The 12,738-nt window shown below is 41.1% G+C and overlaps 1 protein-coding gene across 1 annotated transcript in view; it reads right to left on the bottom strand.

Moving 5' to 3' along the window:
• LOC142143412 (cytochrome P450 2K1-like) overlaps positions 1 to 12,738 on the bottom strand; it is a 39,333-nt gene that overhangs the window by 24,270 nt on the left and 2,325 nt on the right. Inside the window, exons 3-4 of the mRNA XM_075201245.1 lie at positions 4,931 to 5,080; positions 4,366 to 4,526 (exon numbers count right to left, since the gene is read on the bottom strand). Coding sequence (XP_075057346.1) covers positions 4,366 to 4,526; positions 4,931 to 5,080 — 311 coding nt within the window. The remainder of the gene's footprint in view (positions 1 to 4,365; positions 4,527 to 4,930; positions 5,081 to 12,738) is intronic.

Here is a 12,738-nt window from a genome sequence, read left to right as displayed (position 1 = left end):
TAAAATTCCAAGTGGGTGGGTTCAACTTTTTCAGATATCCTCTTAATATCGGCACACCTGGTTTTCTTGGTCTTCTTGACCTTCTTGAAACTGGATGACATGTTATCTATATTTGGCGGAGGTCTGTTTCAAGTTATTGTTGATACATCACCACCTCTTCTAAGCAATGTTCTAGATGATGTGTTCTATCCCCAATTTTAGCAATGCCAGCTTTCAGGGAATTTAGAGCCTGTACCGAGGCTTTGAGGAGGGACAATCGGTCCCGACGGGTAATAGATGAGCGATCGTCATCGTCAAAGTCCGAATAAGAGAATTCGTTGGACGACTCAGGCTTGTCACTACTGTGTTTAGCCAATGTTTTCTGTCTGGAATGGTATGGAACGAGGTCACCTCCCAAGGATTTTTTCCTTTAGGCATTGTAGTGGGGAAGTCGGGAAGCAAGATGGGGAGGAAGTGAAGGTGGAAGTGGACGGTTGCTCCGCATTATAGAACTCAGAGCCAAGAGGGACTGAAGAGCAAAATTAGACCGAGGACATCTTTGGCCCGCAGGCTATAGAGGTAGTAGAGATATGTGGAGGACCGAGATATGTGCAGTCTGTGGCGGCAGGGAACACTGGTAGAAGGTGGGGAGACAGACCAACTAGTCGAAAGAAGAGGGGGATCTGGTTAGCGCTCCCTTGTAATGATGATAAACAAAGGCTGCCTGGAGGACTAGGGGTGATAAGGGAAGTTCCAGCCCTTAGAATAGGTTGATATAGTAGAGGGTGTCCCCTTGGCGCACAAGGTGAGAGAAATCAGTTCTTTGTAATAAACCTTCTATTGCTTGGTTATCAAAAGTTATGTATGTATAATACACAATGAAAATAGGTTGCAACCTTAATTAGGATAAACAAGGGGATATATAACATATTCAAGTGCACATTATTCCAACACAGATATGAGACATCCATATAATAAAACAAGCATGGCTCATAAACCCACATAAATCAAACTCTTGTCTGTTTATATATCACAAAACAGATAAATAATGAGGATGAAAAGTTGGCATACAGAGTCCAATAAATGAGTATATTGGGGAGTGGAAGATGCTTGACTATGTAGTAGTCAGTCTCTAAGCAAGTAAATACATACTGTCCCAAAATTGGGTTAAATTTGCTGAAGAGCTGTAGTAAGAGTAGTAGTCTTATTTCCAAGTCAAGTGTAAAGTCTGTGCAGCATCAGGGCGAGTGTGAGAGGGGCAAAATAGGGTGAAAGCAAACACGAGTAATGTTTAGTGCTGGGCATCCAAGGTAAATGATGCAGTACTCCTATATGGCCACTGGGTGTCAGCATTGAAATACAAGTCGGTTGTGAAGGGGTATAGAAAATATTAGCACAGCAGGTAGCTTGTATATGTTTGGCCTTTTGGGCACAAAGTTGGTAACCCTACAGGGCACAGTGTGCAAGGGGGAATCAGATGGTATGGAGGATTACTGGGCTGACTGCGCAGGAGTAAGTATCCAGGGCTTAGATGGTAACATTGGGGGCAAGCAGGGTGAATGCTCTACCAGGCTGTTGTGCAGTAGAACGTTCTTGGTCCCCGGTAGGGGATGACTGTTCCTGGTGCCGGAGGAGAGGAAGGACGCAGTCTCCAGTTTTCCGAGAAGGCAGCCGCTGCTTATGCAGTGCCCGATATTATGAAATGGAGTGCTGGCCGGCAGCCAAGCTGTGCTCAGGAGGGTGTCGGTCAGCTTAGGGAGAAGCGCATGGTCTCCCTCAATCAGAGGGAAGCTGCTGATGTCCCACAGAAGCAGCAGGGGAGCTGTTCCCCACACGTCCCGCAGACCGTGTCATTAGATCTGCGGACAGAAGTGGGTTGGGCACCCACCGTCTGCTGTCCCCGTGGAGAGCTGGGCGCTTGGGGGGCTTCAGTAGGCCGGGTCATCCTGAAGGAGATACCGCCGTTGCAGCACCGAACCAAAAATGTGTATGCATATGTCAGTATATAGATTTTTGCATATTGTTGATTTCCATAAACTGGACAAGCATAAAATGAGTACAGTAAGTGCATGTTCATGTAATTGCAACACAATAAAACATGGATGCATGCATAAATTCACCTTTAAGGAGACGTATCACTAGCAGGCAGCACAGTGGCCTAGTGGTTAGCACTTCTGCCTCACAGCACTGGGGTCATGAGTTCAATTCCCGACTATGGCCTTATCAGTGAGGCGTTTGTATGTTCTCCCTGTGTTTGCGTGGGTTTCTCCGGGTGCTCCAGTTTCCTCCCACACTCCAAAAACATAATAGTAGGTTAATTGGCTGCTATCAAAACTTGACCCTAGTCTCTCCCTCTCTGTCTGTCTCCCTCTCTATCTTTTCTGTCTGCGACTGTGTGTCTATATTAGGCAATTTATACTGTAAGCTCCAGTGGGGCAGGGACTGATGTGAATGAGTTCTCTGTACAGCTCTGCGCAATCAGTGGCGCTATATAAATAAATGGTGATGAAGGTGCTGGCAGGCTGGTTCAATTATATGCAATGATGATGGTTAAAGCAGCACTATCTTATAACTTCTGATTTTTTTGATTGTGTGTTAATCCCTCCAGCTGATAATACTTAAATCATTATAAACAAAAATTGACGTACATACATTAGGCGCCAATCATAAGCACATCACGCACGTCTGATGTGCTTATGATTGGCGCCTAATGTATGTACACCAATTTTTGTTTATAATCTGTTATATATGAGAATAGTAAGAACTCTTTTCTAGTGTGTAAATATTAGGAAGTAGCTCAGAATAGCGCCGATAGTATCCAATTTACATCTATATTTTATAATACTTAAATCATTAGCTGCTTTATTATAAAAAGTTGTGACAGTCTTTTTGCCTTATTTGATTGATATTTCCACTTGGACTACTGCAGGAAAGAAGATTCCTGTTGGATTTTTAAAGATGTTTGCATTTATTTTTAATTACTATAGAAAATATGACTTTTGTATATATTTATAACACTGTGAAGACACTACTGTCTGTTGTATACATGACACTTCTGTGTTCAAACTGGGTAATACAACTTCACTACTAACACTGTCAAGCCACATCTCTATGCTACTGTGGGATTTAAGAATAGTCACTTTTACACCTGATGTACGTCTGGCAAAATGCTGCTGTTTTTTGTTGGCTGCATCTTGAGATGTGTCACACTAAATGTATGTGGGTAATTACACTTTTTTATGTGTGTTTTACCTACGTACATTCTAACCTCATATGTAACCACATCTAGATGAGCCCCTGTATGTGGTCGTTGAGCTAAATTATATTTTATATTGAAAATGTGACATTTACATTGAGACAATATTCTATCTTGTGTACATGACGTTACATTATATTACATTGTCAAATTGTCGACAAATGGGGTACTGCGACTTTAGCATTTGCTACTAACACTGTGAAGTCACATCGCTGCGTTATGGAAGTATAGACACTTAAATGCCTGACATATGTCTGCCACAAACACTACTGTATTTTAGCAGGACACATATTAATATTCCGTTGAGCCAACACATATACGTAGGGATGTTTTATACTGTGTGTGTCTTCTATATTCATTCAGGGTGCAAATACATCTAACTGTAAAGGATCCATAAGAATCTAACTTACACTGATGACCCCTAGTAAGGACAAAGCAGTATGTCTTACAACTGGCCCCTGTTGGCACGTAAATAACATTTCTCAGACGCCTAATCTGAATGTGAGTGGTTTAACTGAATAATCTGTCTATTTTACTTATTATTTATTATTTATATTTATTCTCTTTACAATATCCTTTTCCTTTATCTCACTGTACTTGAATCCTTAGAAAACATTGTTATATTTTAATTATTCACCATAACCTACAGAGACCTCTATAATACCGCTCCTTCATACAACTCAAACCTTATCTCAAAATATCTCTAGCTTTTGCTGTTTTAGATGTGCCTCTGACCCCACCTCACCCACCCACCTCTCACTCCCACCTGCTGTTCCCTACCTATGGAATTCCCTATTACACTTGAGCAGACTCTTCCTCAGCCTTTAAATGCTTATTACAACCTACCCTAGTATCACCTAAACTACTGTCCAAATCGCCACCCTGAGTCACACTCGCTCCCCTTGTCTCAGCTCTGCCCGTTTTCTACTAGATAATAAGCTCTCTCGTGAACAGAGACAACCCTACTATTTGTTTTTACTTTTTTAGTTATTTGTCTGCCTTATATGTCCTTTCTTTATATATGCTCTGTTTTCCCTACTGCCTGGAGATACAGAGTGCTCTGGGACCTTACAAATTAATGGTAATAATAAAAATAATAATAATAATAATAATAATAATAATAATAATACCGAAACCATTGGACTTGCTAAAAGTTGAGCATTTTCTTTTTCTATTGTTAATAGTCTCCTAAATTGTGGATCTTCATAGTTCATTCGATGACCAAGTAAAATTGCCACAATTATATTAGCCACGGCAGCGTTTATGATCATAGTGTCATCAAATTGCTTTCCTAAAACAATAATGAACAAAATTAATAACAATTATGATGAATTAAGTAGTTGTATGTATGATGTATGTAGTTGCAGTAGTTGATGCATGTAGTCTATAATGCAAGTAACAAAGTGGATGGTGAGCCAATATTAATATTTAAGTTATATACACACACACACTATATATATATATATATATATATATATATATATATATATATATATATATATATATATATACACACATACACATAAATAGTTTAAGATATATTCTCTGGCTATAAATGTTTTAACAATTAGTTCCTATCTGTAAATAATTCAGCCCATTTGATTGAATTTGGCATCCAGACTAAGATTGTGACATTTGGTGTCCTGGAATTCTGTTTTCAAAAATGGGGGCTCTATTATGATCAGTATTCTTTACCTTTAAAAGATGCAACATGTTCAATTAAGTGGGTACATTCTTCAACAATCTTATCTTCGATTGTACTTTTTCCCATCCCAAAATCACGCAGTGTTGTTATGGTAAATCTTCTCATTACCTTCCAGTTATCACCATGTGATAAAATAATTCCTGAAATGTTTAAAATTATGAGAGTTATTTGAATATGGACATTCCTACATATACAGCCTCGGTGTCACACTACCCAAATTCTTATAAACGTTCTCATCATCTGATGTCTTCCTGCAACCTCCTCCTACTTTGAATTTACCAACCCATCTATCCCTCTTCAGTCCATCTTAAATACCACAACATAACTGATCTTCTTCTCTCCCTGCTCCTCATCTGCCACAACACTTTGCAAGTCCCTAAACTGGCTCCCTGTGTCCTCCAGAACCCAATTTAAATTGCTCACTCTTGCCTGCAAAGTCCTCTACAACATCACCCTTTCAAACATCTCAAATCGTATCTTGATGTGTAGCAAAAATATAATTTAGAAGAATTATTATTGCAGTACCGTGTTAGCCAGGAAAATCAGCAGGGGCCTCTGTGCTCTGAAAGCTAGCAAATATAATAATAATTGTTTGAGTTAGCCAATAAAGGCATCAGTCCTGTAATACTTTTGTCCTTTTTGACACAAAAGTATTTAGTATATAAATCGTATCTTAAAATAGTCTCCAAACTGCCCTCTTAGATCTAGCTCTGTATTGCATATAGCTTTGTCTCCTGCAACCACCTGTAACATCTGCCTACAATATTTCTCTTGTACCACTACCAGACCAGAATCTCCCACAGCCTTCAAATCTCTAAACACTCTGAAAACACATATCTTTATTAGAGTTTACCCTACTCTCCCCCTTTACTAACCACACTAATTTACCATAACAACTGTCCCAATCCTTACTCTTAAACACAGTCATTCCTCTTGTTTCAGCTGCACCCTGCTATGATTAGAATATAAACCCTCTTCTGTGACCTCCATAACCTTTGTTTTCATGTCTGTATCTATTTTATCTACCTTGTATTTCCCTGATTTACATATGTCCTGTTTTCCGATGTTGTGGAACCTTACAAATCAATGATATTATTATAATTATTATTAATATTATTATTAGCTTGAAGGTGAACTCATTGATATAAACAGTTACCCTGACCTGGAGTTATACAGTATATGGCTGACAAAATAGGCTAAGAAGTGGAAAAGCAGACCTGCTCCAGTGATTCCTAATTCACCCTACATTTAGTAAATGACCAACATACTAGTGTGAAAGTAAACTGTGGTTGCAAAACCTCATGAATTAAAAGGATTTCTGTGAATCTGAAATTATATTTATACTCGTTTGTGCAAGAGATTTTGCAGTTAGGATTGTGCTTTCTTAAAGGTAATAGTATATGTAGAAAACAAGAATAGGCCACAAGTTTCAAGATGTTAAGTTTTAACTTCTTGGGGGTAAATGTATCAAGCTGAGAGTTTTCCAGCGGGTTTGAAAAGTGAAGATGTTGCCTATAGCAACCAATCAAATTCTAGCTATCATTTTGTAGAATGTGCTAAATAAATGATAGCTAGAATCTGGTTGGTTTTTCAAACCCGCCGGAAAACTCTAAGCAAATAATTCTCTTTCCCTAGCAGTGTCCTATTCCTTGCAATTTGTACTATTATTATTGGTTCCATTTATATTGAGCTTTATGTTAAAAAAAAATATAATTGTAAAGTCCTATCCATTTTTCCAATGAGAATAAGGTCCCTATGTTCAATTTGTGTGCATAGGCAACATAAACAAGACAATAGAGAACTGCTGTCATAAGTGTCCCAAAGCCTCCATGAAGCATTGCATGTAGTATTACTGTTATATTGCTAAAAATGTGTTGTTGTTTTTGTTTTTTTTTGTCAATTGTGGTGTACTGTTCTATTGTCCCAAACAGTCAGGACTTTGTCACCTATGGTATGTTTCTCTTTTGCTCTACTTTGTAACAAAAATTGCATAATTGTCTATGCCAAGTACCTATTTTATATAGATTTTATGGAAGAATAATAGATGAGAGTCCTTGCCGCAAAGGGGTTAATTTGGCGCATCAAGTGTGCCAGTAATGTAACTACAAAGGTAACAGGGTTTTCAACCAAGATGGGACACCAGAGCTGAGGCAGACTGCAATTCTGCCATTCAAAGATTTTAACATCCCCATTGATAACCCCACTGGACCTGCCTTCATCAAACTTTTCACCCTTTCTTCCTCTTTTGATCTAACTCAGTGGACCTCTTCCCCAACCCATAGACTTGGTCACTTCCTTGATTTGTCTTCTCTCATCTATGTGATCTCTTTGATTTCTTTAACTCTCCCTTCCCGGTCTGTGAACACCATCTCCTCTCCTTCATTCTGTCCTCCTCCCCTGCTCCCCCCCACAAAAATTTATCTCGCCAGGCGCAATCTTGATGCTCTTGACCCTACTTTGTTCTCTTCTTCTCTCTAAACTCTCCTCTCCCCTCTTCCTACCCTGGGTGCCCTGAAGATGCGACCTCCCTCTACAACCACTCTCTCAGCACTGCCCTGGATGCTATTACCCCTGCCTCTTCTGTCCGTTGTCGCCACTTGATAACCTAACCTTGGTATTCCAAATTCACCGGTTTGCTCCATGCTACTGAGAGCCTCTAGAGGAAATCTCGCTCCCTGGCCAACTTCCTTCACTTAAAATTTCTCCTCTCCTCCTACAATTCTGCCCTATTCCTCGCTAAACAATCCTTTTCAGTCCTCCAAACCCTGCCGGCTTTTTACCATGGTCACCTCTCTCCTCTCCCGTCCCCCTTCCTATCCCGCTCTCCCCCTCTGCCACCGACTTAGCCTCAATTTTGAAGGAGACAAAGGAGGCAATCAGACTCGACATGTCCTCCATGGATCATTCTCCTGCCACCCTCATAGCTCTGCCTTCATCTAACAACCAACTTTGGTGCTCCTTCTGCCCAGCCACGGGTGAAGAAATCCACCTCCTCATTTTTTCCTCTCCCCTTTCTCCCTGTCAACTGGATCCCATCCCCTCTCAACTCCTTCGCTCGCTCTCCAAATACTACCTGATTCTAGCTTGCTGACCTCTTCAATCTGTCACTCTCCACTGGCATCGTCCTCTCAAACATGCCCTTATCTCTCCCATTCTCAAAAAAACAATCCTTACCTCACCTGCTAACTACCACCCCATCTCACTTTCCCCCTTTGCCTCTAAATTACTTGAGAGGATTGTCTGCAGACACCTCACTAGGCAACTCTCGGACAACCCCATTGTTGACCCTCTCCAGTTCAACGCCACCTTCTCCACTCCACTAAAACCGCCGTGGCCAAAGTTACTAACAACATTCTCAGCTAAAACTAAGGGTCACTTCTCCCTGCTCATTCTCTTGGCCCTCTCTGCGGCTTTCAACACCGTTGACCACCCCATCCTGCTGCAGACCCTTTTTTCTCTCTGCCTCCTTGGCTCTATCCTTGCTTGGTTCACCATATACCTCGCCAACCACTCCTTCTATGTATCCATTTCTGGTTCACCCTCCCCCCTCCGCTCTCCCTATACGAATTCCTCAGGGCTCGGTTCTTGGACCTCTATTCTTTTTTCTGTCAACTACCTCCCTAAGTGATCTCATCATCTCTTTCAGTTTCCAATATCACCTTTACGTCGATGACGTTCAACTTTACATCTATTCTCCTGATCTCCCCCCTTTTCTCTCGTGTATCTGACTGCCTTTCCACCAACTCCTCTTGGATGTATTCACATTTTCTCAAAATTAACATTGCCAAAACAGAGCTCATTGTCTTCCCTTCTTTTTGATCTACATCCCATCTTGATCCATCTCATCTGATCCCCAAGTCCGCTGCCTGGGCGTTACTCTCTACGCCTCCCTCTCCTTTACCCCCCAGATTTAATCTCTCAACCACTCCTGTCGCTTCCAACTCTGCACCATCGCCTGCATCCTGCCCTTCCTATCTCAGGATGCCACTAAAAACATTATCCATGCACTCATCATTTCCCGTCTTGATTACTGTAACCGACTCCTCACTGGCCTCCTCCCTCTCCCACCTCGAACCCTTCAGGACTAGACTCATCTTCCTCTCCCACTGCTCCTCTTCTGCCTCCCCTCTCGATAATAAATATTCCCAGCAGACGACAATCTTAGAAACTTATATAAAACCAATGCTATGGGAACCACGTATATAAAATAGCACAATTTTTATGAATTTATGAGTAACATAGAATAAATAAAATAAAAGGTATCTTGCAATAAAACCAGTTATAATGTCCTCAAATGGTGCTCACACAGATCTGGTATTTCGCTTGCTTGGATCTAAAACAGATAAATATGTGATGTGGACATATGACTCCACAGTGCATACGCACAGTAGTTATGATAGATATTCTAACTTGAAATCGAGGAGTGGATTTCTTGTATCATCTAATCAGGTGTGTTAATATCGACTACTACCTAAGATAGTTTAGTTGCACTCTGGAGTCATATGTCCACATCACATATTTATCTGTATTAGATTGATCCATCTGAGCAAGCGCAATACCAGATCTTTGTGAACACCTATTGAGGACATTCTAACTGGTTTTATTGTAGGATACCATTTATTTTATTTATTCTATGTTACTTCTAAATTCATAAAATTGTGTTATATTATATACGTGGTTCCCATAGCATTGGTTTTATATCAGTTTTAAAGCTTGTTGTGCACTGGAAATATTTATTATATGGTACTGTAGTAGATAAATGTAGGATGTTGCTCTTATCCCAAGCAGCACGCAGGCCTGGCATGTGGAGAGTGCATTTATGCAGTATAATTATGCCTCCTCTCTGTGCCTTGCCTTGCACTGGCTCCCCTTCCCCTACAGAATCTTTTTCAAATTCCTAACTCCAAATTCCTCACCTATAAGGCCCTCTCCCACTCTACTGCCCCATACATCTCCTACCTCTCCATTTACACTCGATCCCACTCCCTGTGATTGACCATTGACCGTTGCCACTCCTTTATTGTGATCACCTCATTCCTCTCCAGAATCCAAGATTTGTCCCAGGCTGCCCTCTCCACTAGAAAGACCTCCAACACTCTATCCGACTGTCCCCTAATTTGTGCACCTTCTAATGGGCACTTAAAACTCATCAGTTCCTTGAAGCCTACCAGTCATCCACATAACCTTCTCTCCATTCTCTCTTCCATGTCCCGCTACTAGCTCTCTTGCAATTGATTCCCTCTGACTCCCCATTGTGTCTCCTGTCTGTTTGTCCTATCTTTAGTATGTAAGCTCTTACAAGCAGGGCCCTCCCTCCTCGTGTCTCTCTACTTATTCTTCTGCTGCAACTTCTCTGTGCTAGCTATGTTTGGAGTTTTTGAAGTCCTGGTATTTTTTGCTTATTGTTCTGTACAGTTTACCCTTTATTGTCTACTATCTGTTTTCTATACAATGCTGCAGAAATCTTGTGGTGCCCTATAAATATAGATTAATAATAATAATAATAATAATAATAATAATAATAATTTCCATGTCAAAATACTGCTAACTGTGATTTCACTTTCCTCTGATGGAAGTTGCACTTACAGAATTACAGAATCTGTGTTTATCCTAACTAAACACAATTTTGGTACAGGTAAGTGCATACTATGAAAAGCAATTCATTAGAGCATACCTCTTAGTAGTGCTGATTTTTGAGGGGCCATCTCAATTTCCAGTTAGTTAAAAGAGTGGCCTTCTAGATAAGAGTGTGGTGTAGTGGAAATGGTTGTCACGATCTGCCTGCTGCTTTCTGCTTTGTATTGGCAACTCCTGCCTCCAGGACTCTTGGACTTTATATTTGTATTCATTGTATATATTATGGCAGAACTTCTAACGCACCAGATGTGCTGCTATTGTGCTTTATCCTTCTCACTTCTAGGGGTTAACCTGTTGAACTAATTATCTCCTGCACCTAGATGTTCCCTACTTATATCTGCCTCTCTCCTATGTCTGCACTATTCCTTGCAACCAGTATTCAGCCTTACCAGAGATCCCTGTACTGTTTCAACTATATTTGGTTTATACTATTTATTTGTATTTTGTAGCAATAAACACCTTATGCTTAATCGCATCCTGGACTCCGTAGCTTTGATTTACTTTGAAGCATGACAATGGAATGAGCAGGGCTGCCACCAAAGATTACAGGGCCAAGTATAAATGTTACAGGCAGGGCCCCTTCTTTCCTTCTCTCACCTCAGATTTTCCTCCTCTCCTCATTCTCTTAGGTCACCTCCCCGTCCCCAGTCCAATCTAACCCCTGAATAATTTACTTACCTCTCTGCTACTTTTTGCTAGCTCTATTTGGTTCGTCTCCATTGACAGGTTTGCAATGTTATTAATTATATGACATCATTGATGCTGCAGGGAGCCTTCTGCCTTGTCGTGGCTCTCTGTTTGGGAGCTGGGCACCTCTCTCTCTCTATGCATCTGGAGGTCTGGGACTGGAACAATTAGTGGTTGCCATGAGTCCCCATGTATTGGGAGTGGAGGTGCTGCCTACAAGGGGGCCCATTGCTATTTTACTTAAATCAGCGCAGAGGCCTCTCCCCACCTCTCACATCTCAGGAGCAACTGCTGCATAAAAATGGAGCCTGCTATGTCCCTTAATTCTTTGTGGAGCCCCCTCCTCTAATATATCTGTTTGGGCCCAGGCTGGTGGGGCCCCATACTACTGTTTGGCCCAATACTGTTGTACTCCCTGTTCAGACCTGATGGCAGTCCTGGGTTGGGTAGATTGGGACTTGGTTGACTGAATCAGATTGTCTCGGAACGTTTGTGACATTGTTAGGTTTTCATCTGACTTGTACTCTGCTGCTTACTCAGATCAGAAGACTGCTCTGTGAAAGCTTTCATCTATCCTTCACCGATTTCCAGTGATAGCATTGATGCACTAGCATCTTGGTTTCTGAATCTGTGTTCTTTGTACATTCAGTCTTTGTACCTGACTGTGCTTTTATTTGTCTCCTGGTGCCTGATATCTGGCCTCACTCCTGCACACTATTCACATAGGTCAACTCAATATCGGCAGCACAGGCTGTGGTAATTATCAATTGCTCCCTATGTGGGGCTTCACAGTGATCACAAGAATGTGTTATATTCTTGCATTGCCTAAAAAATGCATCAGCATTTCCTCTGAGACTATTTTTCCTGATTGCAACAAAGACTGTATAAATTTCTATGTTACAAAACAGACTCTACGCCTACGCCTACATTTAATCCTGCAATGCCTTTTGGCTGATTACTCACTTCTGCATTACCTCAGACTTTGTGTTTTCACTTGGCTTCTCTTGGTTAATGCTATCTCCAGTGTGCTTGTGTCTAGACCATCTTTATATGCACTGAACTGCAATAAACTCTATTATGTTTTTACTATAACATCACCTCACATTTCCTGTGAATTCCTAACAGACATATGCATTGCAGGAATAAGAAGTTACTCTACTTACCAGGGGCAAACATCAGATTTGTAGAGTGGGGTTTCCACTCCACGCTGCCAGTGGGTGTGACCAGCATGCATGAGGGCGTGGCAATAATTTTAGCTGCTCTCCACCTCTCCCTATCCCCATAATATACATGGGCAATGTAGAGCTTTGTGAAGCCACCTCAATTATACGGTGCCCCAGGCTTGGAGGGGGGTTTTCCAGGCTCTATGAAACCCCCCCTCAGTTTTCCTATGACTTACTGTTGCTTAATTGTGCACTAAGGAATAAATTTGATTAAAACACAAAATGATGATAATGATAATAATTTCAAACTG

The sequence above is a fragment of the Mixophyes fleayi genome, chromosome 3, assembly GCF_038048845.1.
Source record: "Mixophyes fleayi isolate aMixFle1 chromosome 3, aMixFle1.hap1, whole genome shotgun sequence".
In the NCBI taxonomy this organism is placed as follows: Eukaryota; Metazoa; Chordata; class Amphibia; order Anura; family Limnodynastidae; genus Mixophyes; species Mixophyes fleayi.
The sequence above is the reverse complement of the archived record's forward strand: the minus strand, read 5'-3'. Positions and strand labels throughout refer to the sequence as shown.